The sequence below is a fragment of the Gavialis gangeticus genome, unplaced genomic scaffold (genome assembly GCF_001723915.1).
Source record: "Gavialis gangeticus isolate Ggan-Ray unplaced genomic scaffold, GavGan_comp1, whole genome shotgun sequence".
In the NCBI taxonomy this organism is placed as follows: domain Eukaryota; kingdom Metazoa; phylum Chordata; order Crocodylia; family Gavialidae; genus Gavialis; species Gavialis gangeticus.
This window is the reverse complement of record NW_017729005.1, coordinates 8,751,332-8,773,568: the sequence shown is the minus strand read 5'-3', so window position 1 is coordinate 8,773,568 and position 22,237 is coordinate 8,751,332. Positions and strand designations below refer to the sequence as shown.

The 22,237-nt window shown below is 42.1% G+C and overlaps 1 protein-coding gene across 2 annotated transcripts in view; it reads right to left on the bottom strand.

The window, feature by feature from the left end:
• CREB5 (cAMP responsive element binding protein 5) overlaps positions 1–22,237 on the bottom strand; it is a 427,781-nt gene that overhangs the window by 320,213 nt on the left and 85,331 nt on the right. Inside the window, exon 4 of one of the 2 annotated variants that reach the window (XM_019508640.1) lies at positions 16,826–16,947. The exons of the other annotated variant lie outside the window; for it this stretch is intronic. Coding sequence (XP_019364185.1) covers positions 16,826–16,947 — 122 coding nt within the window. The remainder of the gene's footprint in view (positions 1–16,825; positions 16,948–22,237) is intronic. 2 annotated transcript variants of the gene reach the window in all.

Here is a 22,237-nt window from a genome sequence, read left to right as displayed (position 1 = left end):
AAAAAGAAAGAAAGAAAAAGGATTGAGTCTCTCACCACTTTTTTTTTTCCCCTTCAGAGGAGCCTACCCGCTCCATGGCAGGGGCTCCTGGTGCTTCATATTAGCTCTGACTCGTGGGCATATCTGTTTGAAATGCCTCAGGAGCTATAGTCTTAGTCTGTCTGTCTGGAGCACTCTGATTGGTTGTCTTGGCGGCCAATCACAATGCTTACTGAAACAAGCAATCAGTGTGCTCCAGAAAAACTGAATAAGCCTATTATTATTATTATTATTATTATTATAGATGCTAATGCATATGTACATAGGCATAGATAACTAACACATTCCTCTATTCTTCACTGGGGTTGGCAGATTGTGTCTAGTGATCACCTCTGTCTCAGAGAATGCTTCAGCTAAGAAAAGATTTTTCTTGCTTCCCAAAGGGTTCTTACTTGAGCTAACACTTACCATATAACAAAATTATATTACATATAATTTTGGCCATTAGAATTGTCCTCTCAAAATTGAGAGGACTTGGGTAGGAGGTGTGCAGTCAACAGAAAGAGTTGAAGAGAGCAGAAGTGTCTAGGATTTAGCAGAAAAGAACCCGTTGCAAATGAATGGCTGTCACAGAATGTGAATGAAGCTGAGAATTGCCTGACTTTGGGAATAAATTTTAAAAAATAATAAGCAGAAGCAGCAGCAGCTAGGAAGCTAGCACTAAAGGAAGAAAAAAAAAAGAGTGGAAAACTTCCATGATAAGCCAAACAAACATTCCTAAAGATTAGAGTGTACATTTTTACCAAGACTCAGAAATCCTGCTGACCTTCTAGAACAGGTTTCCAAACAAAATTCAACATCAAATCAAAATGGCAGTCATGGTTTTCTAATCTCCAGAGATGGAAAAAAAAGCCCACCACCCTTTGCCCATCACACACATGCTACTTTTCCTAACCTTACTGAACACATTCTTTTCCTCCTCAGGAAGATCTTTTCTTAATAATGGGATGCCACAAACTACCATTAGACAGAAAGACAGGCCAGGGGCTTGAAAGGGAACTACCGGGAGTTCATCTTTACTGTTTATTTTGAGACACACTTCTGATTCGAGTTGGACTATTCAAATTGCATTCAAATGTTTAGTTCTCCTAAGAACAAACAAAACTAGCATGGGCCAGGATCCAGGATAAAGTTTTCCTCGTAATCATAAGAAAGAGCCAGCTTTTTGCTTATCCTTTTATATGGTAATTATAACTCCCGTATATTGATTTACTTGATGAAAAAGACAGAAAAAAATTAAAAAGAAATGGCCCATTTCCACACGGGCTGCTTTTCTACTGCAATCATGTGTTTTATTAGGGTTTTTTTGGTTGCACTTCTCTTTTCAAATATTTTGAACCCTTTACACTGATTCCGGCTTAGGGTCTTATGGTTAACAGCATGTACCCACTGAAAAACAAGACAATAATCCATCTAGGGTTACAGAATGTTCACAGTACCAATGCAGAGCTACATCAATTTTTATGTCATGCTATGTAGAGTGCATGCATGTGGCTCTTTCCACTTTAGAGGATTAAAAGTGACCTCTCTTACTAAAATCAATAAGGGCAGCTTGCTGTGACTAATAGGTTGTAGAAATTCCAAACAGACATTTTGTAATGTTGAGTCCATTCTACTCTCTCCACTCACACCCTTCCCCCTATCATGACCCCATACAGGCAAGCAGATCTGCACTTCAGCATTTCCACTCACATGATGAACTGACACACGTACTTTTTCCAGAGACCACACCATATCACACTCCTCATGGGTCGCCCTTGTGTCAGGGGAGGGAGAAAGCTGTTCTTCATTTGATAAGTGACTGTGTTACTCTAGAAAAGATTGTGTGTGTGTGTCTGTGTGCGCACACACATGTCCATGTATGCCAATTTGTTGGGGGTAAAGGCATAGGAGAAAGGAGACAGAGAGAAGCTAGTGTAAAAATGTAGAATTTGAAATAGTTCTTTGAAATACATACTTTTGAAGCACATATTTTCAAAACCTCCCTTTAAACCATGAGATACCCAGGTCCTGCATTCTTTTTCAGAGATCTATCAATTTCAGAACTTCTCTGTCATTATCTTTGCTTAGCTGCACTGCTAAGGCTCACTCTTAGAAATTACTCTTCCAGATGCTGATCTTTCCTCTCTATTATTCCTTTTTCTACCACAGAGTAAAGTATTTGGGCTCCTGCCTCCCCATGATTTTAAGTGACACTGGAAAACATATATTCCTAAATAAAGAGTATATAAAAGACTTAAAGTTGGTCTCTTAATTTCTTATTTTATGCTGTTCCAGATTCAGAGCTCTTCTACTTGACTATGAAAATCCTCTTACTCCCCAGGATGTGTGTGTCCAGGTTTATTTCTGGTGGGGGGAGGGGTTAAACTTGATTTTCCTTGGGATTAGGACACAAATTAAGGCTCTTACTTATGCATTATACTTCATGGATACTCTTTCCAAATAAGAACAAGCATCATTGTTTATCTAGTAAGTAAGAAACTTGTCTTTTGGGGGAGTACTAAAGCAAGAACCCAACTAAAAAGCTTAAAGAGTCCCTAGAGAGGTCTATACATAGATGGCCCCTATGTAAAAGAAATCCAGTCATCATGAAGCCTGTTCCTGTTTTAAAAGCTTTTAAATATGTCCATTTTAGCAGGAAGAAGTGTTATAAATAAAGAATGAATCATGAAATTATTAGTATTTGAATTTTGGCAAGATAAGAAGTGTAGGGGGATAATCAGCAAATAATAGAAAAGATCTGCAAACGAATGCACCAATTAGTAATAAATAGGTCTTGGCACTGAAAAACTGCACCAATATGGATCTCATTAGAGAGCCATGGAACCTGTTCCTGCAACAAACCTCTTCAAGCAGGGAAAGGTGAGGTAACTGAAATGTCAATGTACCCAGACCCTTGTGGAGCTCTCTTACTGCAGTATTGTAACCACCTGGCCCAAAATAACTACCTTATGCAGAGGGGAGGCCATTCTGTTCTTCAAAACCTTAATTGATAGGTTTCCTGTTCTTAGTTTTGTGACTCTTGCTTTGTTATTCCAGCTAAACAAGGATGACTGAAAATACACAGCTTGGTCCTTCTGGAATTTTTTTTCTCCCCCTTCCACCTTGCTTTATTAATGATACCTCTTTAAGAGATAAATGCCCCCACACAAGTGATACTACTTAACCAGATAAGTAGTTGACACACAACTAGGGGAGATGAGGAGGAGAAGAGAGAGTAAAAACCCTGTCTTATTAGACTAGAAACAGACACACAATGTTAATGCAAAGAATCAACATCTGGTTCTAATAGGCTTTCTAAAATGATTTATCAGCTGTGATTAAGCCCTCAACCAGCATGTCTATCTTCATAAATTAAGTAAAAGTGCACCTTGCTCTAAAACATAATCAGCAGTATCTTATTACCTAACCATATACACTAACTCTACTTACAGTTTGGCTCTGGGGAGTGAAGAGTGTGTGTTTAATAGCAGAGTGCATACTTTGAAGGAGATTGCCAAGATTTAGGAGCCCTATCTAAGAGGTAGTCTAAAAAGTCATTACAAAAAAGGTTTATCCTCTCAGCCACACAGTACAGACTGAAATAGGAACAGGCAATTAGAAAGCTGTGCTTTAAAGTTAGCACCTGATGGTATACATTTTCATGCCATGTTCTGAAAGAAATGATGGTATAAAATCAGGTAGGTAACAACACTTTTTTCCCCCTACCCAACCACCCAGCCCCGTTCTCTCTCTCACATGCACACAAGAATTTGGATTCTTCTCTGTTGCAGAAACAATTAAAGGGAACAGTAAAGACCAGTGAGCTACTGTATTATCAGAGCTTTGTGGGTTAGTGGATGGACGGGTGGATTATAGTTAAAATACATGTTCGGGTTCTATCAAGAATGTGTATTTCCAAGACTGCCTTTCTGCATACAATGGGTGTAAACTGCAGAAAAATCATAAGATTACCATTTAGAATGTGGGGCCTAAATCCATACACCCATTCGAACACAACCCTTTGCTTCAAAAGAAAATAAGTAAACTGTCTGCCTAAAGGAAGGTAAAATGCCACACTGGCAGCAACTAGCCTCAGAGAAATCCCATTCCTCTGAATAATTCCACAAGCCTGTGTGATGAACTGTATTGTCATGGCCATTCTATGCTATTACACAGAAATGCAGCCCATTGTAATACAGTTCAGTAAATAAGCAACAGGGCAACAATACTTTCATCAAACAGGACCCAGGTACTAAATGGGATGCAGGACCGGTTGCTAAATTCTTATACAAATCTATTGTAGCAACCATGTGAAATCCACAGGATAAGAAGAAAAAGTTAACACAAAAATACCACCTGGCAAGGAATTATGTACAGATTATACCATCAGCCTTTCAATGCAGTGAACATGTACATCTGTGGAAGAGACTGTTGCCTCCGAGTCCAACGTTTAAATATCTTTACTTATCTGGTTCCTAATCTCTCCAGGCCAGACTTTCAAATCTAAACTCTTAAAGATACAAATAGGCACTTAACAGGTTTTGGAAAAATATTTGACTCTCATTGATTATTCACTGCACTGATTTCCACAGGGAGTAAACATCTAATTGCTTAGGTACTTTTGCAAATGCTGTCTGAATGGAACTTTGTTCCTATCTGTAAGCAAAGATAAACACATTTCACAATCTCAGAAGAGTGATGTAAGGATAAATGCATTGCTAGAAGTGAGGTGGTAAGATAAAGCAATGGAGAGTACTAAACATCAATAAAATTGGAAGAACTGATATTATTTATTTTAGGGAAGAAAAGGCCAAGGCGGGAGGTTAGTAACAACCTTCAAATAGAAAAAAGGTTGTTATAAAGATGGCAATCAATTATTCTCTACATCCACAGGGAACAGGATAAGAAGTAATGGGCTTAGCTTGCAACAAGGAAGATTTACATTAGATATTAGGAGGAACCTTCTAATCATAAAATGGTTAAGCACTGGAACAAATTACCTAGTGAGGTTGTGGAATCTCTGTCATTGGAAGTTTTTAAGTGCAGTCTAAATAAATATTTGCCTACCATGGTTAAGACCGAAACAATCCTGCCTTTGGGGAGAGAAGTCAGCTACATTACCTTTTGATGTCCCTTCCTGAACCACCTCCTCTGATAGCTAAGCCATAAACCAGGAGCTAGTTAGGTTGACCATTTACAACCCAGTCCCATACAGCTATAGCTGCCTGCTCTAGACCCCTCTGGCTAGCAATGTAGGGTTGGATCTATTCCCTGTTCCTGATCCCCCCTGGTCTGTAGCTCTATCTAGAGCAGTGGTCTCCAAACTTTTTTTGATCGCGCACCCTATCAGTAAAAATTTTTGAGCATGCACCCAATATATGTATATTTATTTATAAATTATATACATGTACTACTGTACATGTACTAATATATTATGTACATTATAAAACACACAAAAATAGAAATTAAAAAAGGATGAGATAAAGGTGAAAGGTATAGATTGGACATCCGCAAAAACTACTTCACGGTTAGGGCGGCTAGGAGCTGGAACCAACTTCCAAGGGAAGTGGTGCTGGCCCCTACCCTGGGGGTCTTTAAGAAGAGGCTGGATGCCTACCTGGCTGGACTCGTTTGAGTCCCATTTCTCTTTTTGGGGTTTTTTGTTGTTCTCCCGCCCTGGCGGGGGGTCGGGCTAGAAGATCTACTAGGTCCCTTCCGACCCTTAATCTATGAATCTATGAATCTATGAAATAAACAATATTTTAAAATTTTTTTTATTTTATTGTATTTATTAATAGTACAAAAACCTTTTTGCTCTCAAGAGCAATGCGATTGAATATCCTTCATTATTTTTGAAAATCTTGGTTTAACACTTTGTGATACAGTGATTCGAAGGTCTGGTTCTAAATTCAGTTTATTTCGATACTTGGTTTTAATGGCTGTCATAGCTGAAAAAGATACCTCACAAAGATATGTAGATCCAAATGGAAGAAGTGCATTGTTGGCTGCACTTACTAAATCATGATACTCATTTTTCAATCCCATCCACCAATTATGCAAAGGTTTCTGTTGAAATTTGGCTAGTAAATTTCCATCTTCTCTGACGTCAATCAGTTGTTCTTGCAAACTAATCAGAAGGTGTTGCATTTTTATATTTTTAACAAATGGGTTCAAAACCCACTGAAACTCTTCGTTTGCAAGATTTTTAAACAGGTTAGAAAATTTTGTTTCCAAGTTTTTTTAAGTGTGCAGATATGAGAGTTTTTATGGGTGACACACTTGCATCATTTTTGGCAACAAAAAAAATCACATAATGATGGAAACATTTCCAAACATCCATTTTTGAAATGCTCTCTCCACAGCACGAGTTTCTTTCGAAAAGCAGTTACTTTCTCACTCATTGTTAAAACGTCACCTTTACCTTGAAGGGACAGATTAAGTGTGTTTATTTTTTCAAAAATATCTGCTAGGTAGCATACTACTGACAGCCACTTGTCATCACAGAAAAGGTCAGCATATTTGGAACACTTGTCTTTTTGTAAAAGAAAAAATGCGTAACTCATCTTTAAGTTCGACAACTCTTTTAAGCACTTTGCCATGAGATAACCAGCGAACCTCTGTGTGGTACAAAAGATTTTCACGATCACTCCCCATCTCATTACAAAGTATTGTAAAGTTTCTACTACTTAAAGGTCTTGTTTTTATAAAATTAACCACATCGATGACATCCTGTAGCACTTTGTGCACTTCTGGCTCCAACTTCTTTCCTGCAATAGCTTGCCTATGAATGATGCAGTGAATGAATTTCACGTGTGGTGCTATCTCTGTAACCTTACCCCAGAATCCTTTTTTTATTCCAGTCAAAGCAGCCGCTCCATAAGTGGTTACACTTAGTTTTTCCATAAAACATTGTTTTTATTAAAGAAGTCATTTACTGTCGAGAATATGTCCTCTCCGGTACATCTTTCCTTTAGTGGCTCACAAAAAAGTAGTTCTTTGTGTATTTCATTATTGAAACAGAATCTAGCAAATACCATAAGCTGAGACATGTTAGAAACATCTGTACTTTCATCCAACTGTATAGCAACCCTCTCACACTGCGTAATTTGTTCTAATACTTGTTTCTTCAAATCTTCAGCAATGTTTTCTATGCATCTTCCAACAGTATTTGCTGACAAAGGAATGCATTTTAGTTTGTCTCCATATTGTTTTCCGTGTATTATTTCAGCCATTTTTACCACAGCAGGAAGAACAAGCATTTCCCCAATGGTATGTGGCAATTGTGGCACTGTAGTCATATAAATGAACTTCTGGAAGTTAATACATTAGTTTATTCTTTAACTTAGTCTTAATTTATTGTTCTCAGAGAACAAGAGAGGTTTCTTTGGAACCTTTCTTTTAAATAAATTAATAAACACACCTCTTATTTAGGCAAATTCTGTCTTCCTGTCTGCCTTCTACAATATATGAAAAATCACTTGGCCAAGATTACATTAGAGGAATTTGACTTAGGCTGAAATGTGACTGAACTTCTTTTCTTTCAGTTATACCTGCTCAGAATGTCTCTGGGTTTCTTATTTTACAACCTAGAGTGCCAGATATTTATTTTTACCATGACTGTGCCATCTTAATGGACAAAAATGGTGCTATTTAGGATAAACATCCTTTAGATGTTATTTTTATAGAGAAAAAGAAGCTTAAACTTAAAGAATAAACTGATCAGCTGAGTAAGCCAAGCTTATCCCTCTCAAATACACATCCGACACCCTCTCTTTCTTGATATATAGCCAAACAATAAATATTTAGGGATTTTAATTCTTCACAGACCAGTCATTCAACCCCCAGAACAATTTTATTGGCTTATTTTCACTGGCTGCCGCCCATTTATCAATATTTTTCTAGTGCTAAAGTGTCTACAAAGGAACACAATATTCCTGAAGTGGTAGTGATTAAGCGATATTAGGGAGGGACTATTAATTTTCTGTTTTCTGATTTAATGGCGAAAGAACCACATTAAGAATAGAACCAAACTTCCTTGAGTAACAAGGTTCATACTCCCCTGGCATATGGAGGTACTAGTACTGGAAGCTTCCAGAACTGTATTATATGCTGAGTTTAACACACTGCCCAGTTCTATGTCACAGAACAGAGATTGTTAATGGTTTTCTTCCCATAAAAATGAAACTATGTTATTGAAACAATGTGATTCTGAACATGGCTTAAAACTCATGGACAGAGCTTTAAAGTACAGTAGTAAGAGATTCAAAACCTGAATCTCTCAGCTTCCCAGGGGAATAAACTTCCAGCTTCTATCTCCCCTGTGCAAAATGAAGTTTATTTTCTACCTAGGACCTTTACAATCTTTGAATTCTCCTCAGCCTGATGAAAGGTGTATGTTCCTGGAAAATTTGCAAAGAAAGGGGTTTGTTTTTGCTACTATTTAGTTGGGCTAATAAAAGATATTGCCTCTGAACCAAGAGCTTTGTGTAGCTCTTTTTTTTTCCCCCCTCAGACCATGGCTACAAAATAGATTAATCAAAACCTAAATGCATTCTCCATCACATAAAAGGTATTAAATCTATTTAAAATGTCACCTGGAACAATGCTCAACTTATCACAATGGTTAGGTACAGACAGTCAAAAAGCCTGAAACTAAATCCACTCAGTCTTTGCAGGTTAGTCTAAATTGCAGAGATTAAATTGAAACAGAAGTGGACAGGCATTTACCTTTGATTCAGGAAATGCAGCCACATGCCTGCAGTGGCTCAGGCCAGAAGCTGGGGGGTAGTAGTACAACTCTCTGGCTATGTGTTCACTTTCTCTTCCTGCTGCCCCCAAGGTCTCTGGGATTTGCAGTCCAGACTTACAGCAACAGCACTCTGCAGGGTTGCTCATCACTTCTTCTTCCTGCTTCCAAATGCCTCTGGGATTTGTAGTCCACAGTTGCAGCTAGCAGTAAGTTTGAGCAGGGGAAGTTTAACTCCCCCTCCCTGGCCCCAGATTCCAGCTGGGGTTTGCTTGGTGGGGGGGGAAGGGATGCAGCCCCTACTGTAGACTGTGCGGCGTCCCCAGCTGGGCTTGACCCCCCACCCCAGTGGTCTGCCCAGCCCTTCTCTCTGCAGCAGACAGCACAGCTCAGTCTAGCACTGGAACGCATGGTGGGATGCTGGGGACTCTGCTTTAACTTGAACCACAAAGTTTTATAAACCAGTTTGACCCAAATCAGTTAAGTCTGACACTACATTCAACCAACTTTATCTTAAACTGCCCTGAGCTTCTTAGTTCTGTTGTAGGTTTAAACCAGTTTCTGATCACTTAAACTGGTTTATGTGTAACTTCCATCCCTACCCACTGTGTATAATCCCCAGCTCTTGCTTTCTTCTGTCATATACATAATTCAGGTGAGATATTTAAACGAAGTAACTCCAGTTAACTGACTGGAAACAGACAAAGCCCCTTCCCGTCTTTGACTTTACTTAGTCAAACCCGTGCTCAATGCTCGGGAACAAATTTTCCAACAGGCCCTATCCAGTAGCAGCAAAGGTCATGTGGCTGCAAATATAACCTATGACAAATGCTTTGGATACAAACTGCTCAGGGCAGCATAAACTAAATTGCATTGCTTGCAGGCTGACATGATAATCTGATCTGCAAATGCTACCTACTTTGTTGGTTTGGGTTGCAAAGTTTGCCTCTGTCAATTGCTCTCTCAGGTCATAGATAGATGGATCCCTGGCTTAGGCAGCAAAAGATTTTTATTTTTATTTTTTCCTTATTTCCAGAAGTTAACTTGTTTTTGTTTCTTTTAAAATAAAGGATGCTTAAATTAAGAACAATTTCTTTCAAATAGTTATGTCATTATACCATATCCGAAGAGATTAGACATTGCTTGAATAGGGATGGCTAGTAGGCCTGTGTGAAGTGGCTAGTAGTTGCTTCAGATTTGCATTCAGCCAATTCAGGGGACAGTGATTTGATTCGGTGACTTGAATCACTGTCCTGAATCAATTCGGCTGAACCCGATTCAGAGATTCAGCTGCTGCCGAAACGCCGAATCTCAAAGTCACCCAGGCCCATCCCCCACCCACCCCAGCTCCAGGCACTTGGAAAAAAAAAAAAAAAAAGACCCAGCTCACCAGGGGCTGCTGGACACAGGGGCAATCCCTGCTGCCCCCTGCTGCATGGGGGGCTCTGCATAAGCCCCCTGACACCTACCCCTGCTCCCCCAGTCCTTCCATGGCTGCCCCGCCCACCATGGCTCTGGCCCTTTAAGGAAAAAAAAAAAAAGAGAGAGAAATACCCTCACACACACTGTTCCTGCCAGTGGGGGGAAAGATCCCCGCTGCCCTGCACCACATGGAGGCAGTCTTCCACAAACCCCTCAAAGCCCCGAGGCTGCTGCAGGAGCAATAAGGCCCAGGGTTTTTCTCATTTTTTTCCCCCGCGCCTACTTACCAGCTCTGAGTCCAGCTGCAGCTCCCTGCTGCAGCCACCAGGGACTGTCCAAGTCAAAGCTCTCCAAATCTTTTCAGAGAGCTTTGAACCAGTTCAGACCTGGTCCCCTGATTCACATCTTCTCCGAATCGAATCACCACACAAAGCTTCACACAGCCCTAATGGTTAGCTGCCATTTGATGGGAAGGGTACATAGGGAATAGAACTGGTTTCATTTATATTCCATCATGAGGTTCAGTTATTATTATTTGCACTGTAATAGTGCCTACAGGCCCAAATGAAATCGAAGGCTGCCCTGTATTAGCCAACATCATTGGAGAAGTTATAAACAACTTACAGTAAAAATGGACAGGAAAGGCAGTGTGGGGAAAAAGAAAGGGATATTATTCACGTATTACAAATGGCAATTAAGCCATATAGTATTAAGTGACTTGGCAAGAAGTCTCTGGCAAATTAGTTCAGATCACATGAATCTCAATCCAGTGATTTATCCACAAGACTTCTTCAGAGAGTTAGTACACTAACACTAGGGGCGCTTGTACAGGTGATGGGGTTTTAGTCCTTAGGGCTGCATTCTATGCCCCCTAAATTGAAGTGGTGAGGGGCCTGATCCTTTCTTTTTTTTTTTTTTTTTGGCAGAGCTTTTCTGCCTCTTCTGCAGCCAGGGGGACATTAATCTGTGCCATTAATCTGTCAGTTTGTCCACTGGCCATGTGAGAGGCCATGGCCATGGCAGGCTCTGCAGAAGAAAACGATCAGGCCCCTCACCGCTTCTGCCTTCAGCAGGCTCCTGCTGCTGGCAGGATGTCTGGGGCTGCCCAGGAATGGGCTGGCTTGCCCCTGGGACAGTGTGGAGAGGTGGCAGGAGGGTGGCTGGATGTTCAGATGACCAGAGATGGAGGGAGGGATGGTACATAGCATGCTGGAAGCCTGGGTGAGCTTGGGGAAGCTAGCACACTTCCCAGGTAGCCCTGCAGCCTATGCACTGTCCCTGCCACCTTTTCCAGCCACCAGTACACTCAGCCACCATCCTGCTACCTCCCTGCACTAGCCCAAGGGCAAGCCAGTGCATTCCTGGGCAGCCCCAGGTGTCCTGCCAGCCACAGGAACCTGCGGAAGGCAGAAGCAGTGAGGGGCCCAATCTTTTTTTTCTGTGGAGCCTGCCCACATTTCCCACAGCCAGGGAGTGAGGTGACTAATGGCTGCAATGTTCCAAGTTGCAACGTTTTAAACTAAACTACATTGGCATGTTGATTAGTTTGCAGTGATGCAAACTCATTTAACCCCCCAAAACTCACATACATGTAATACAGGCGTGGGCAATTATTTCAGGCAGAGGGCCGCTTACTGCATTTTGGCAAGCCATCGAGGACCACATGGCAGGCAGCTGGGGGTCAATAAATATTAATTTTCTAAATTTTTTAGGGGCCCTGTGGGCTGGATAAAATGGTCTGGCGAGCCGCATCCAGGCTGCAGGCCACATTTTGCCCACCCCTGGGCAAAATTGTGATGTGTGATGCCATTAAGCCACGCAAGGGGAAATTTTTGTCATGTTTACAAGCTACAGGATTCAGGCTTTCACAGGTAATTTGGAGTGCCAGCACAGTTTAAACATAACAGAAATTCTTATGAACGTCACATGGTTACGTGTTAAAAAAATACATAGTTTATTGGGCTAGTGGTGTAGTTTTTCAAATGAGGAGACTTGCAAAGAAAAAAAGTCTTTTTACAGAGCTTGTGTCAAGGTATGTTCTCTTTTAGCCACAATAATGTAAACTAGGCTAAAATATACATTTCTTTCATAGTCCAATGTAGCAAGAGGAATCTACCAGACTGAAAATATTTTGGAGACCTTTCCTCAGTCATTAGTAACATCTCTGTGTTGCTAGCATTAAATCAATTTACCAACACTGCAAAAATTAGAGAAATTCTTACTTCAGAACCAGACTATTAGAAGCCCTACCTTAGGAACACACGTAATTTTCTAGTGTATCCTTTGTCTACTGTGTTTGTGTATGGCCTTGCTGGGACCAGTTTCAAATTAATATTTTACAGCTCATAGGATGATAGGAAAGCAGGACTGGAAGGGACCTCATGAGGTCATCTAGTCCAGCTGCCTGCTCAAGACAGGATCATTCCTGATTAAACTATCCCAAAGAAGTGTACATCTAACCTGCTCTTGAAAAGGATGGTGATTCCGGGCTTCTCTATGCAATGCCTGCTGCAATGCTTGATTACCCTCATAGTCAAAAAGTTCCTCCTAACCTCCAGTCCAAGTTTCCCCAGCTGTAGCTTGAGGCTATGCTTGTAGTTCTGTCCCCTATGGCCACAGAGAAAAGCCCATCTCCATCCTGTCTGTAATCACACTTCAGGTATTTGAAGACTGCTATTAAATCCTCTGTCAGTCTTTGCTTCTCTAGACTAAATAACCCTAGTTCTTTCAGCCTTTCCTCTTAAACGTTGCTGCCCAGGGCCCTAATCATTTTTGTTGCTCTGTGTTGGACTCTTTCCAATCTATCCACATCCTTCTTGTAGTGTGTAGCTCAAAACTAGACACAGTATTAGAGATGAGGCCTCACCAGTGCTGAATAGAGGGGAAGAATCATTTCCCTTGATTTGCAAGTGGCATTCCTATTAACACAACCCAGTATGCTGTTGGGATTTTTTTTAAGCAGAAGTACACTGTTGACTTATATACAGTGTATGGTCTACTGTAACCCCCAAGTCCTCGTCTGCAGTACTGCAGCCTAACCAATCATTTCCCAGTCTGTATTTGTGCATGCAGTTATTCTGTCCCAAGTGCAGGACTTTACACTTGTCCTTTTTTAATTGATTTATGGACTATTTTTCTAGTCTATCCAGGTCATTCTGGGTCCTACCCCTGCCCTCCAGAATGGCTGCAACTCTACCCAACTTGGTGTCATCCACAAATCCACTAAATTGGTAATATAAGAATGAATATGTAGCAAACTAACTAGAAACAAAGAACAAATGTTACAGGTTATCTTGCTTCTGTGACTTTTCTTTTGAAAAAAACTCCACTCAATTTGCTCCCTTGAGATAGCCTAGGGCAGCTTCAGTGGGTAGTACAAGGAAGAAAGAATAAGACCTTTAGAGGTCCTTAAACAACTGGTAATTGTCAGGTAACATGATGCCCTAGTCTAGATTTTACTCAGACTGTGCAACTATCTTTTCTGAGCTGAAACTCACTCTGCAACATCATACTGTATCATTTGTGGTAAGCTGTAAAGGACCCAAGATCATGAGATTACTGCTTTCCTGTCATCCCTGCAAAATAAATAGCAGGTACTGCACAGGAATCACCTATTGCACTGAGAATGTGTGTAAAAATATTAAGATATAAAAATGTCCTAATTTAATAAATGTAACAGTTCTCCCCTCTCAAGTAGATACAGCACTAACCATAAAATTAGACACGTTTACTCTCGTTTCACAGCTGTTTCAGAACATTCATCCTTTATAGCAGGCTATAGTGATTTACCATCCTATGACTGCAACTCAGCTCCTTCATATTTTGAATGTTCCCTTCCATCCTTCAGCATAACAGTGACCCTCCAAAATTCAACAGCATCAAGCTGTAGTGTCCTTCAAGCTATTCTCAAATAACCTCTGGACTCCTGTCCTATGATCTTTCAATACATCTCATCTCCTAGTTGGCAACCTAGCAGTAAGCCACATCTCCTTTCCAAGAATCAGCCTAGCTCTTTCCACATACAAATATTTTAGGACCTCAGAGATCTTTCTGAATGTTGCTAACTTAGGAATTCACAAGTTCCACTTGTGCACTTCAGCAGGCAGAGACTGAGGGTCCATGGAATTTGAGTTCAGCTGCAGCCAAGACCCAGCAAAATGACTTACACCATACAGTGGTAAAAGGAGATTGAACCAGAATGCAGAGCATTCATTAACCACAGCCAAAGAGAAAGAGACATTACAACAAAATGCTTCTTACTCAAGGTAGACAGATGTAGGCAAGCTCCTGCTGGCTTTAGCAGCAGACAGGGGTGCTGCTTTCTCTACAACTTCCTCTCACTTTAGCCTCAGGCCTCACCTAAGACCCAAGTTAAACAGATACAGGTTATCATCAGAATACGTAGGCCCTGGAATAAGATCTTCAGAAGTAGTGGAGCCAATTCAGGGAGTGACAGTTTAAGAGGCAACAAGAGGGCTATAGGGAATTTGGGCCAATTGAAGTAACTGACAAGTTATTTGAAGGTTTTACAGGGGAAGCAGAGTCAATGGGTCACTCCACAATAGAAAGGAGGGAATGGAAGCCTTGCATGGGTCAGGTTAGGCAAGCAACCAAAAGGTATATTGTTGGGATTTGGAAAGCTTTGGAAATTCATTGATCACCCTTATTTGTCTCTTAACTATATTGAACTCTGTGATAATTACTTATAAGTTGTTGCAGTTTTGTTTATGACAGCCAATGTGCTAGAATGATGTTTTTGAGGCGTGCTCAGGCCAAATGCAGCCCAAATTCACAGCCATACGTATCTGGCCTGCAGGACTCCCCACAGATCAGGAAATTTGCAGACAGGGGACCTGTGGCAATAAACAGAGCCACTATCTCCCACTGCCAAATTCCCAAACCCCAAGCCTGTACAGCCAGTTGGGGCCAGGTCATGCCCGCTCCCCTCATCCCTGCAGTTGGGCCATGCCCCCTAATTTTTCCCTTCTGCAGGGCTGGGTCAAGCCGCCTTTCCCCTGTAAGGCTGGGTTGGGACTGGGCCATATTGCCTCCCCCGCAGACCCAGTTATGGGCTGGGCCATGCTCCTTCCCTCCCCACCATGGGGCCAGGTTGGGGCCAGGATGGCCCCTGCCCCCTGCCCCCTTCTGTGCAGCTGGATAGGGAACCGCTCCATGCTGGATCAGGACCACCAGCCGGATCCAGCCCACGAAGCACCTGGGCACTGTCTGCCCGGCTCACCAGCCAAAAAGGTTGAGCACCACTGTTTTAGAGCATGTAAGTACATTTAACTCCTTCCAAGTCTTCTTCACTTCTTCACTGTTAGAATAGTGAGGCAGTAGAATAGACTGCCTAGGGAAGCTGTGGACACCCATTGCTGGAGGTGTTCAAGAGGCTGGCTAGCCACTGGTCAAGAATGATCTAGGTGTAGCTATGCCTATGTTCTACTATGGATATTTGCTATGCTTCTGGGCTTTTCTGGTTGCTGCCCACCCCTACTTTCTGCTTTATATTTCAGGGTGTTTTTATGCTTCCCTCAGAGGCATTGACTGTTGGCTGCAGCCAAAGCTAGGGACTTTGACTAGAGTCTGCCAATGCTCCTGCTGTTACCAAAGACAGAGGTTCCTGGCTATAGTGTTTTGCCCATCTGCTCAGGGTCAAACTGATTACCGTATTTTGGGTCAGGAAGGATTTTTATGCCATGGTCAGATTGGTACAGGCTGTGGGAGGTTTTGCCTTCCTCTGTAGTGGGGGCCATGACCCTCTACCCTGGGTCTCTTGAACATATACTGAGAATATTTAATAGAAGCAGGACATTGGCTGCTGTGGTTCCCCTGATTTACCTGTGGCAGGCTAGAGTATTAGGTCTGTGTTGTGTCAGGGTTGACAGTTGCCTTATGCAGAGTTTAGATTATGGGTTTTATAGGATGGTTTGTATAGGGATGATTTTCCCTCAGGCAGGGGGTTGGATTAGATGACCTCTGGAGGTCCCTTCCAGTCCAACTTCTCTATGACTCTAAGTAAGTTAGATGCCCCAGTCTCTCTCTGTGGATATGCAGAGCAATTGGAGAGAAAATGAAAATGGTATACATGAACTCATACACAGTGGCTTTTTTCTAATCTCTAAGTTCTATTTTTCCCTTTAGTTCATATATTTTATTAAAAACACAACCAACACAATTAAATCAAGTTAGCAGGGATACTGATTAAGTCTAGAGATTCAGTAAAGCCACAACTTGGCAAGAGCAGAAAACAAATCAAAACTCTTTGTGCTGGTTCTTCTCTGCACCCTCTAAAACATTTCACAGCAAGTAAATGGAATCAGTTTTTAAATCCTATCTGTACAAGACAGAATTTACCAAGACAGTCCCTCCAGAGGTGTGCAGTTTGCGTAACAGTTTACTTACAAGTGTAGATCCAGAATCAGAAGCTGAACATTGTGCTTCAGGAAATTTAACTAATTAGATGTTTTTATCCATGATTTCCATCATTAGAAAACATGTCACAATCTATAGTGCCATCTAGTTTCCAACTAAAATGGTTACTATCAGGTAATGAAGCTAGATTTGTTTTCACACAGCATCCACACACACTCAGAGGAGTTAGGTGAGGGAAGAGTCCAGTGCACTAAAACATACCCTTTTATTGTTCTCTTCCTCTTGTGCCTTTCTAAACTCGTGCTCTAAGGAACAGTCAATCTCATTGAAGAGGCCCACTTCCTCACAGTTCTTCAGGAATCGTGTTGGTGTAGGAGTCTGGTCTGAGGATAGATATCAAAAGGATCTACAATGGATGCTTTGCAGTAAAAGAAGGACAAACAGAATATACACATTCAGATAACCAGTGGATGGAGAAATATTTACCTGTTCCTTGGCATCCCTCTACTGCACTATAATTAAAAACAATGCAAAGCAGAGGCACTGAATTTTGAAATGGTATGAGAGACGCAGCATACAGTAGTTGTGCATTTAATAGATACAGTTTAGGGGCCAAATTCACATTTGTGTTGATACACAACCGTGCACCTCTAACTTGCACAACTCATCACTGCAACTGTACATAAAGCTCACTGTATCTGTACATAAAGCTACAGAAGTTGTATGCAAGTAATTCACTAGATGCACTTGCACAACCATGTACAATACCGTATTTACCTAAAAGCAAGATGACTCTGAATTTAAGACAACTCCCAAACAATTAGCTACTAGACATGGAAACCAGAGATAAATTTGTTATGATTTTCCATGTCTAGAATCTACTTTTTGGAGGGTCATCTAAAATTTGTTCCCCCCAGCTGCTGCAGCAGGACAAACAGTGGCAGAGGGTAGGTGGTGGTGGGCAGGTGGCAAAGGAGTCAAGTGGCCTGACTCCTGCCCCTTGCTGCCTGTCCCCCTCCACCACTTGCTCCCTTGACTCCCACCTCTACACAACTTACACCTGCCCTGCAGTACTCATACCCTCTGTCTCACCTCACCTGCATGCCTCCCACCTTTCCCCCCTGACACCAGCACCCTGATGCCTACCCTTACCTGCAGTTCCTGCTTGCCCCTCCATGCCACTTACCGTCCTGCCACCTGCCCTCCTATGCCTGTGGCCCCTCACACCTGCCCTTCCCCACAGTGCCTGCACCTGTCCCCACCACTATTTGCCCCTCCCCACCCACTTCCACTGTCCCTCCTGCTGCCTGCCCTCCCACCACTTACTTTCCCCTTGTAGCTCCCCAGCTATTGCTGGGACCTTCTCTGGCCTGGGACCAAGGGGCATGGAGCATGTGCTGCTTTCAGACCCAGTCCAACCACAGAGCAGCTGTTGTGTCAATGGCAGCTTCAGCCCTGGTCCTGCAGCCAGGCTTGAGCTGCTGTCACTGCTGTGTGGCTGGGCTGGTGCCAGAGGCACCATATACTCTGTGTTCCCTACCTCCAGCCAGAGCAGAGCCCCAGCTGGAGCCACAGTTGCAAGTGGAAAGTAAGGTGGGAGAGGGTGGGAACAAAGGCGGAGAGATCAGAGGCTGTAGGGGGCAGGCAACAGTGCGGGGCAGTGACTGGCTCCAAATCTGACCCCAGGCTCAGGATCAAAGTCCTGTTAAATGGGAGGGGAAAAAAACCTCATCTTAGCTGTGTGTAAGTACGGTGTATATATAGCCACAGGGTACAAGTACAAAGATTTAGCCATACAATCCTGTGCCTGAATTGTTGAAAGACTGACAAAAAAGCATATTGTATACTGAGGATAACATAACAGAAGTGAAGGGAGGCAGAGACGCCCTATTTTTTTAATTGGTTCCTTTTTTGAGGAAAGCCTTAGAATTATATCAGAAACTTTATTTAAAAGCTAATTATTAAGGCTTCATCTACACAAAAAAGTGAAAGGAAAGTGTCAATAGTTTTGTAATTCATTTTTTAAAAGACAAGCAATAGTAAAATTATATTTTAATGTCCCCAATTCTTGCAAATCTTTTCTTTTCATTTAAAGTGGTAAGAAAAAACTGGATTCTCTTTAACGTTACAGCCAAAAGGCCTCAAGAGGGAAAAAAAATCTTTTAGGCTTCTTTGGTAAGCAGTTCTAAGTGCCAACTCTCACTTCAGTCTGGGACAGAACATTAATGCATCTGCCTCAGTTTTTCTATCTTCAAGACTCTATTGACAGAAATCTGGCATGGTTTAAAACACTAGATCCGCCTGCTCACATATTACAAATATCTGACACTGGTAAATATTGTGATACAAACCCTTCAAGCTCAAAGAGGAATGGCCAGATAGTCATTAAGGATAAACAGAGAGAGGGGGGGAGGGAGAGAAAGAGAGATGAAGAAGACAAACTTCTCTTCTTCCTCAATGCACAATTCCCAACCCAACTCAAGCCACTGATTATTTTGTTGCATGGAAGGGGTTCTGTGACCCACCTTCTAACCTGCCATCAGAATTAGTCACTCGCATCTCCCAAATTATTTAAAATCCATCCCAAAAGGATTAAAATAATATTTGTCTCACTAATCTCAGCAGCATGTATTGGACCAAAATCTGACTTCAGTTAATGCTTGCAACTTAAGTGAGTTCTGTGCAGAAAATATAGCTCCACATACCTAGCGAAGATGGGTCAGGTTCTAATATGCCCCTATATTTCCCTGTTGTGAGGAACAGTTAGAAACAGAATGATCATTACGTGATCAGCATAGCAACACATAGCAACCCCTAAACAAAGGGAACACAAAAGGAATGTGTATAAAAGGAAATAAAATTTCCATTTGGAAATAAAGGGTCAGATCCTCTACTGGTATAAAAATCCATTCAGCTTCCCCAATTTCATTAAGGAAGACAATTTACACCTATGGAAAATCTGGTTCTAAAACTTTTAAGTCTCTTCTTTTTATCTGATAAATGTACTCATTTGTATCTGTAAGTTAAATTCAGTAACGCCTCATTTTTTTAAGACACATTTAATGGAATATACTGATGTAACATAAAGAGCAAATCCTTAGCTTTAAAATTCTCACTTCTTGCTTTTGGCTTGAGTGTTACATTTGTGGTTTTCAAATAACAGATGAAAAAGGAAACAAAAATCTCATATTTGTGAATGTGTGTACATTCATTTATTAGTTTCACAGCTAACTACTGTCCTACCCACAGCCAGGAACATGAGACTTTCCAAGTATCTTCAGTGAATTCAGTATAAGGAGCCAATTCTAGGGGGTGCTGACATCAATGGGAGCTGAGCTCACCCAAAGCTTCCCAGGATCATGTCCTAAATAAGTAGTGCCAAATTAATCTCTAGGGTAACCTCACTGAACTTAGTGGAGCTCCACCAGAGATGAGTTTGGCCCAGAGCCTGGAATTTGTATTGAATAGCAAGTACTATAAAAAAAAGGAGGGAGAAACAGGTTTTATATCCAGAGGGATGAACGGTAACTCTACTTTACTGAAAAGCAATTTACTTTGTTATACTGAAGCTGAGCAGTGCCAAAACCTTCCAGAGTCTTTAGTTTTAGACTTTATGGTAAATATAAATTATCATATTTTATGAAAAGTTATACTGATATTAATTCAGCTATACATTTTCACAGACCAGTACAAAAACGGTTTCTAGAAGGCTTTAGTCAGAGCTCCATCCATCCCCACTAAGATAACTACAAAAAAAAAAAACACCCAAAAAACCCCAAGACACAAAAATTTAAATTCCTCTGCCTTACAGAATAGGCTACCTAAATCTAGGGAGAAAGTGATCTAAAAAGAATCTGTGCAGTTAAATTGTGGCTAATCTTCATTGCAATACATGATTGGCCAAGAAGTTATGCATTATAGCAATCTGTTCTAGTAGATCAGGAGCTACAGCTCTAGTATTAAAGTATTTCTGAGGCACACACAGCTGAATGCACGAAGTAGCTACTGATTAGGAACAGCATCAAATACTTCTATTTCATGAATAAAAGGCAGACAAATGTATTATATCATCAAATCTTTAGAGGTAATCAGTAGTTACGGAGGACTGAAGGCCAGATTCTACTTGCATTTGTTAAGGTGCTCCTTTACTCTACAAATAGCTGCTCTGAAAACAGAGGAGGCAAGTATTACTCAACATGGGTAGGTAACAGAATCTGCCCTCGAAGAGCTATTTTAAATGATTATCCAAAATGTAGAAGACTAACAGGACAATGACAATTACTCATATGGCTATGGACAAAAATATACATAAACCAGTATAAGTGATCAGAAAACGGTTCAAATCTGTAACATAACAGAAGTTCAGTGCACATAAAGTGCTTTAAAAATGGCCAAAACCAGTTTAAGATAAACCTGGATGGATGCAGTATCAGACTTAAGTGCCTTAGGTTAAATCGGTTTATTGAACTTCTGTCACAGAACCCCTCCAGATTCAGTTAACTCATAGTCTCCCAGCATCCCAGGATGCTTTGCACCTCCCTGGCAAAGCTCCCATTGCAGGGTAAATAGGCTAGCTTTGACCCAAGCTGTCTGCTCCAGCCAACCAGGGAGGTATTCTCTAGTGTCCCCCGGTTTCTGGCTTGGGCCACTGCAGGCATGTGGCTGCAATTCCAGAATCAAAAGTGAATGTCTGTTCACTTCTTTATTGGTTCAATCTATGCAGCTTAAACTAAACTGCAAAGACTGGATAGATTCAGTTTCAGGCTTTTTGACAATCTATTCTTAGCCTGTATTGTTATCTGAACTTCTGTGGTCTTGAAATCAGGCTAGGAAACCCATGAAAAGTTTTCTTACAAGATTTATAGTCCTTCTGGGTACTAGCTAAGTCAGATATGCCTCAACCACAGCTGTCACGGGGTGGGGCCTATGGGCGGCCGTGATCCCACTAGGCCCCCTGCCGTGCCAATTAGAAGATCCAGCACCCTCTCATTCTCGCCTGCCACATCTTTGATCTTAGTAGTTAATATGGGAGGCTGCCTAGGATCTCCTATGATCTCAGGGTGACTTGGTGCTCCCCAGCCTTATGGGCTATGCATGCCTCCTACCTCCCCTTTAGCACGCCCCAAGCCTCGCAGCTCTTCCAGACGTTTTTAGTGTCTCCAATCTTATACTAGCCCCTCCTGGGCTTTACTCTTGCAGGCTGGCCCCCCCTGGGCCTATGCCACGCGCTTCCTGCGCTCTTCCCCTTGCTGGGGCCTGTCTCTGCGCCTCTGGCGCTCTTGCCCCTCACGGGGCCTGTCCCGTGCCAAAACTGTACCTGGGGCTCAGGTGGCACGCAGCCGTGCCTGGCCCCTTGACCTTTCTCGGGGTCTTTATGCCACACGCTTCCCGCGCCTCTCGTGCCCTTGGCTCCCTCGGCGCCTGCTCCCGCGCCTCTCGCGCCCTTGGCTCCCTCTGTTGAGCCTACGCGCCAGCCCTGTCTCGGGCTTTCACCGGTGCCGGGGCTCAGGTGGCACGCAGCCGTGCCTGGCCCCTTGACCTTTCTCGGGGTCTTTATGCCACACGCTTCCCGCGCCTCTCGTGCCCTTGGCTCCCTCGGCGCCTGCTCCCGCGCCTCTCGCGCCCTTGGCTCCCTCTGTTGAGCCTACGCGCCAGCCCTGTCTCGGGCTTTCA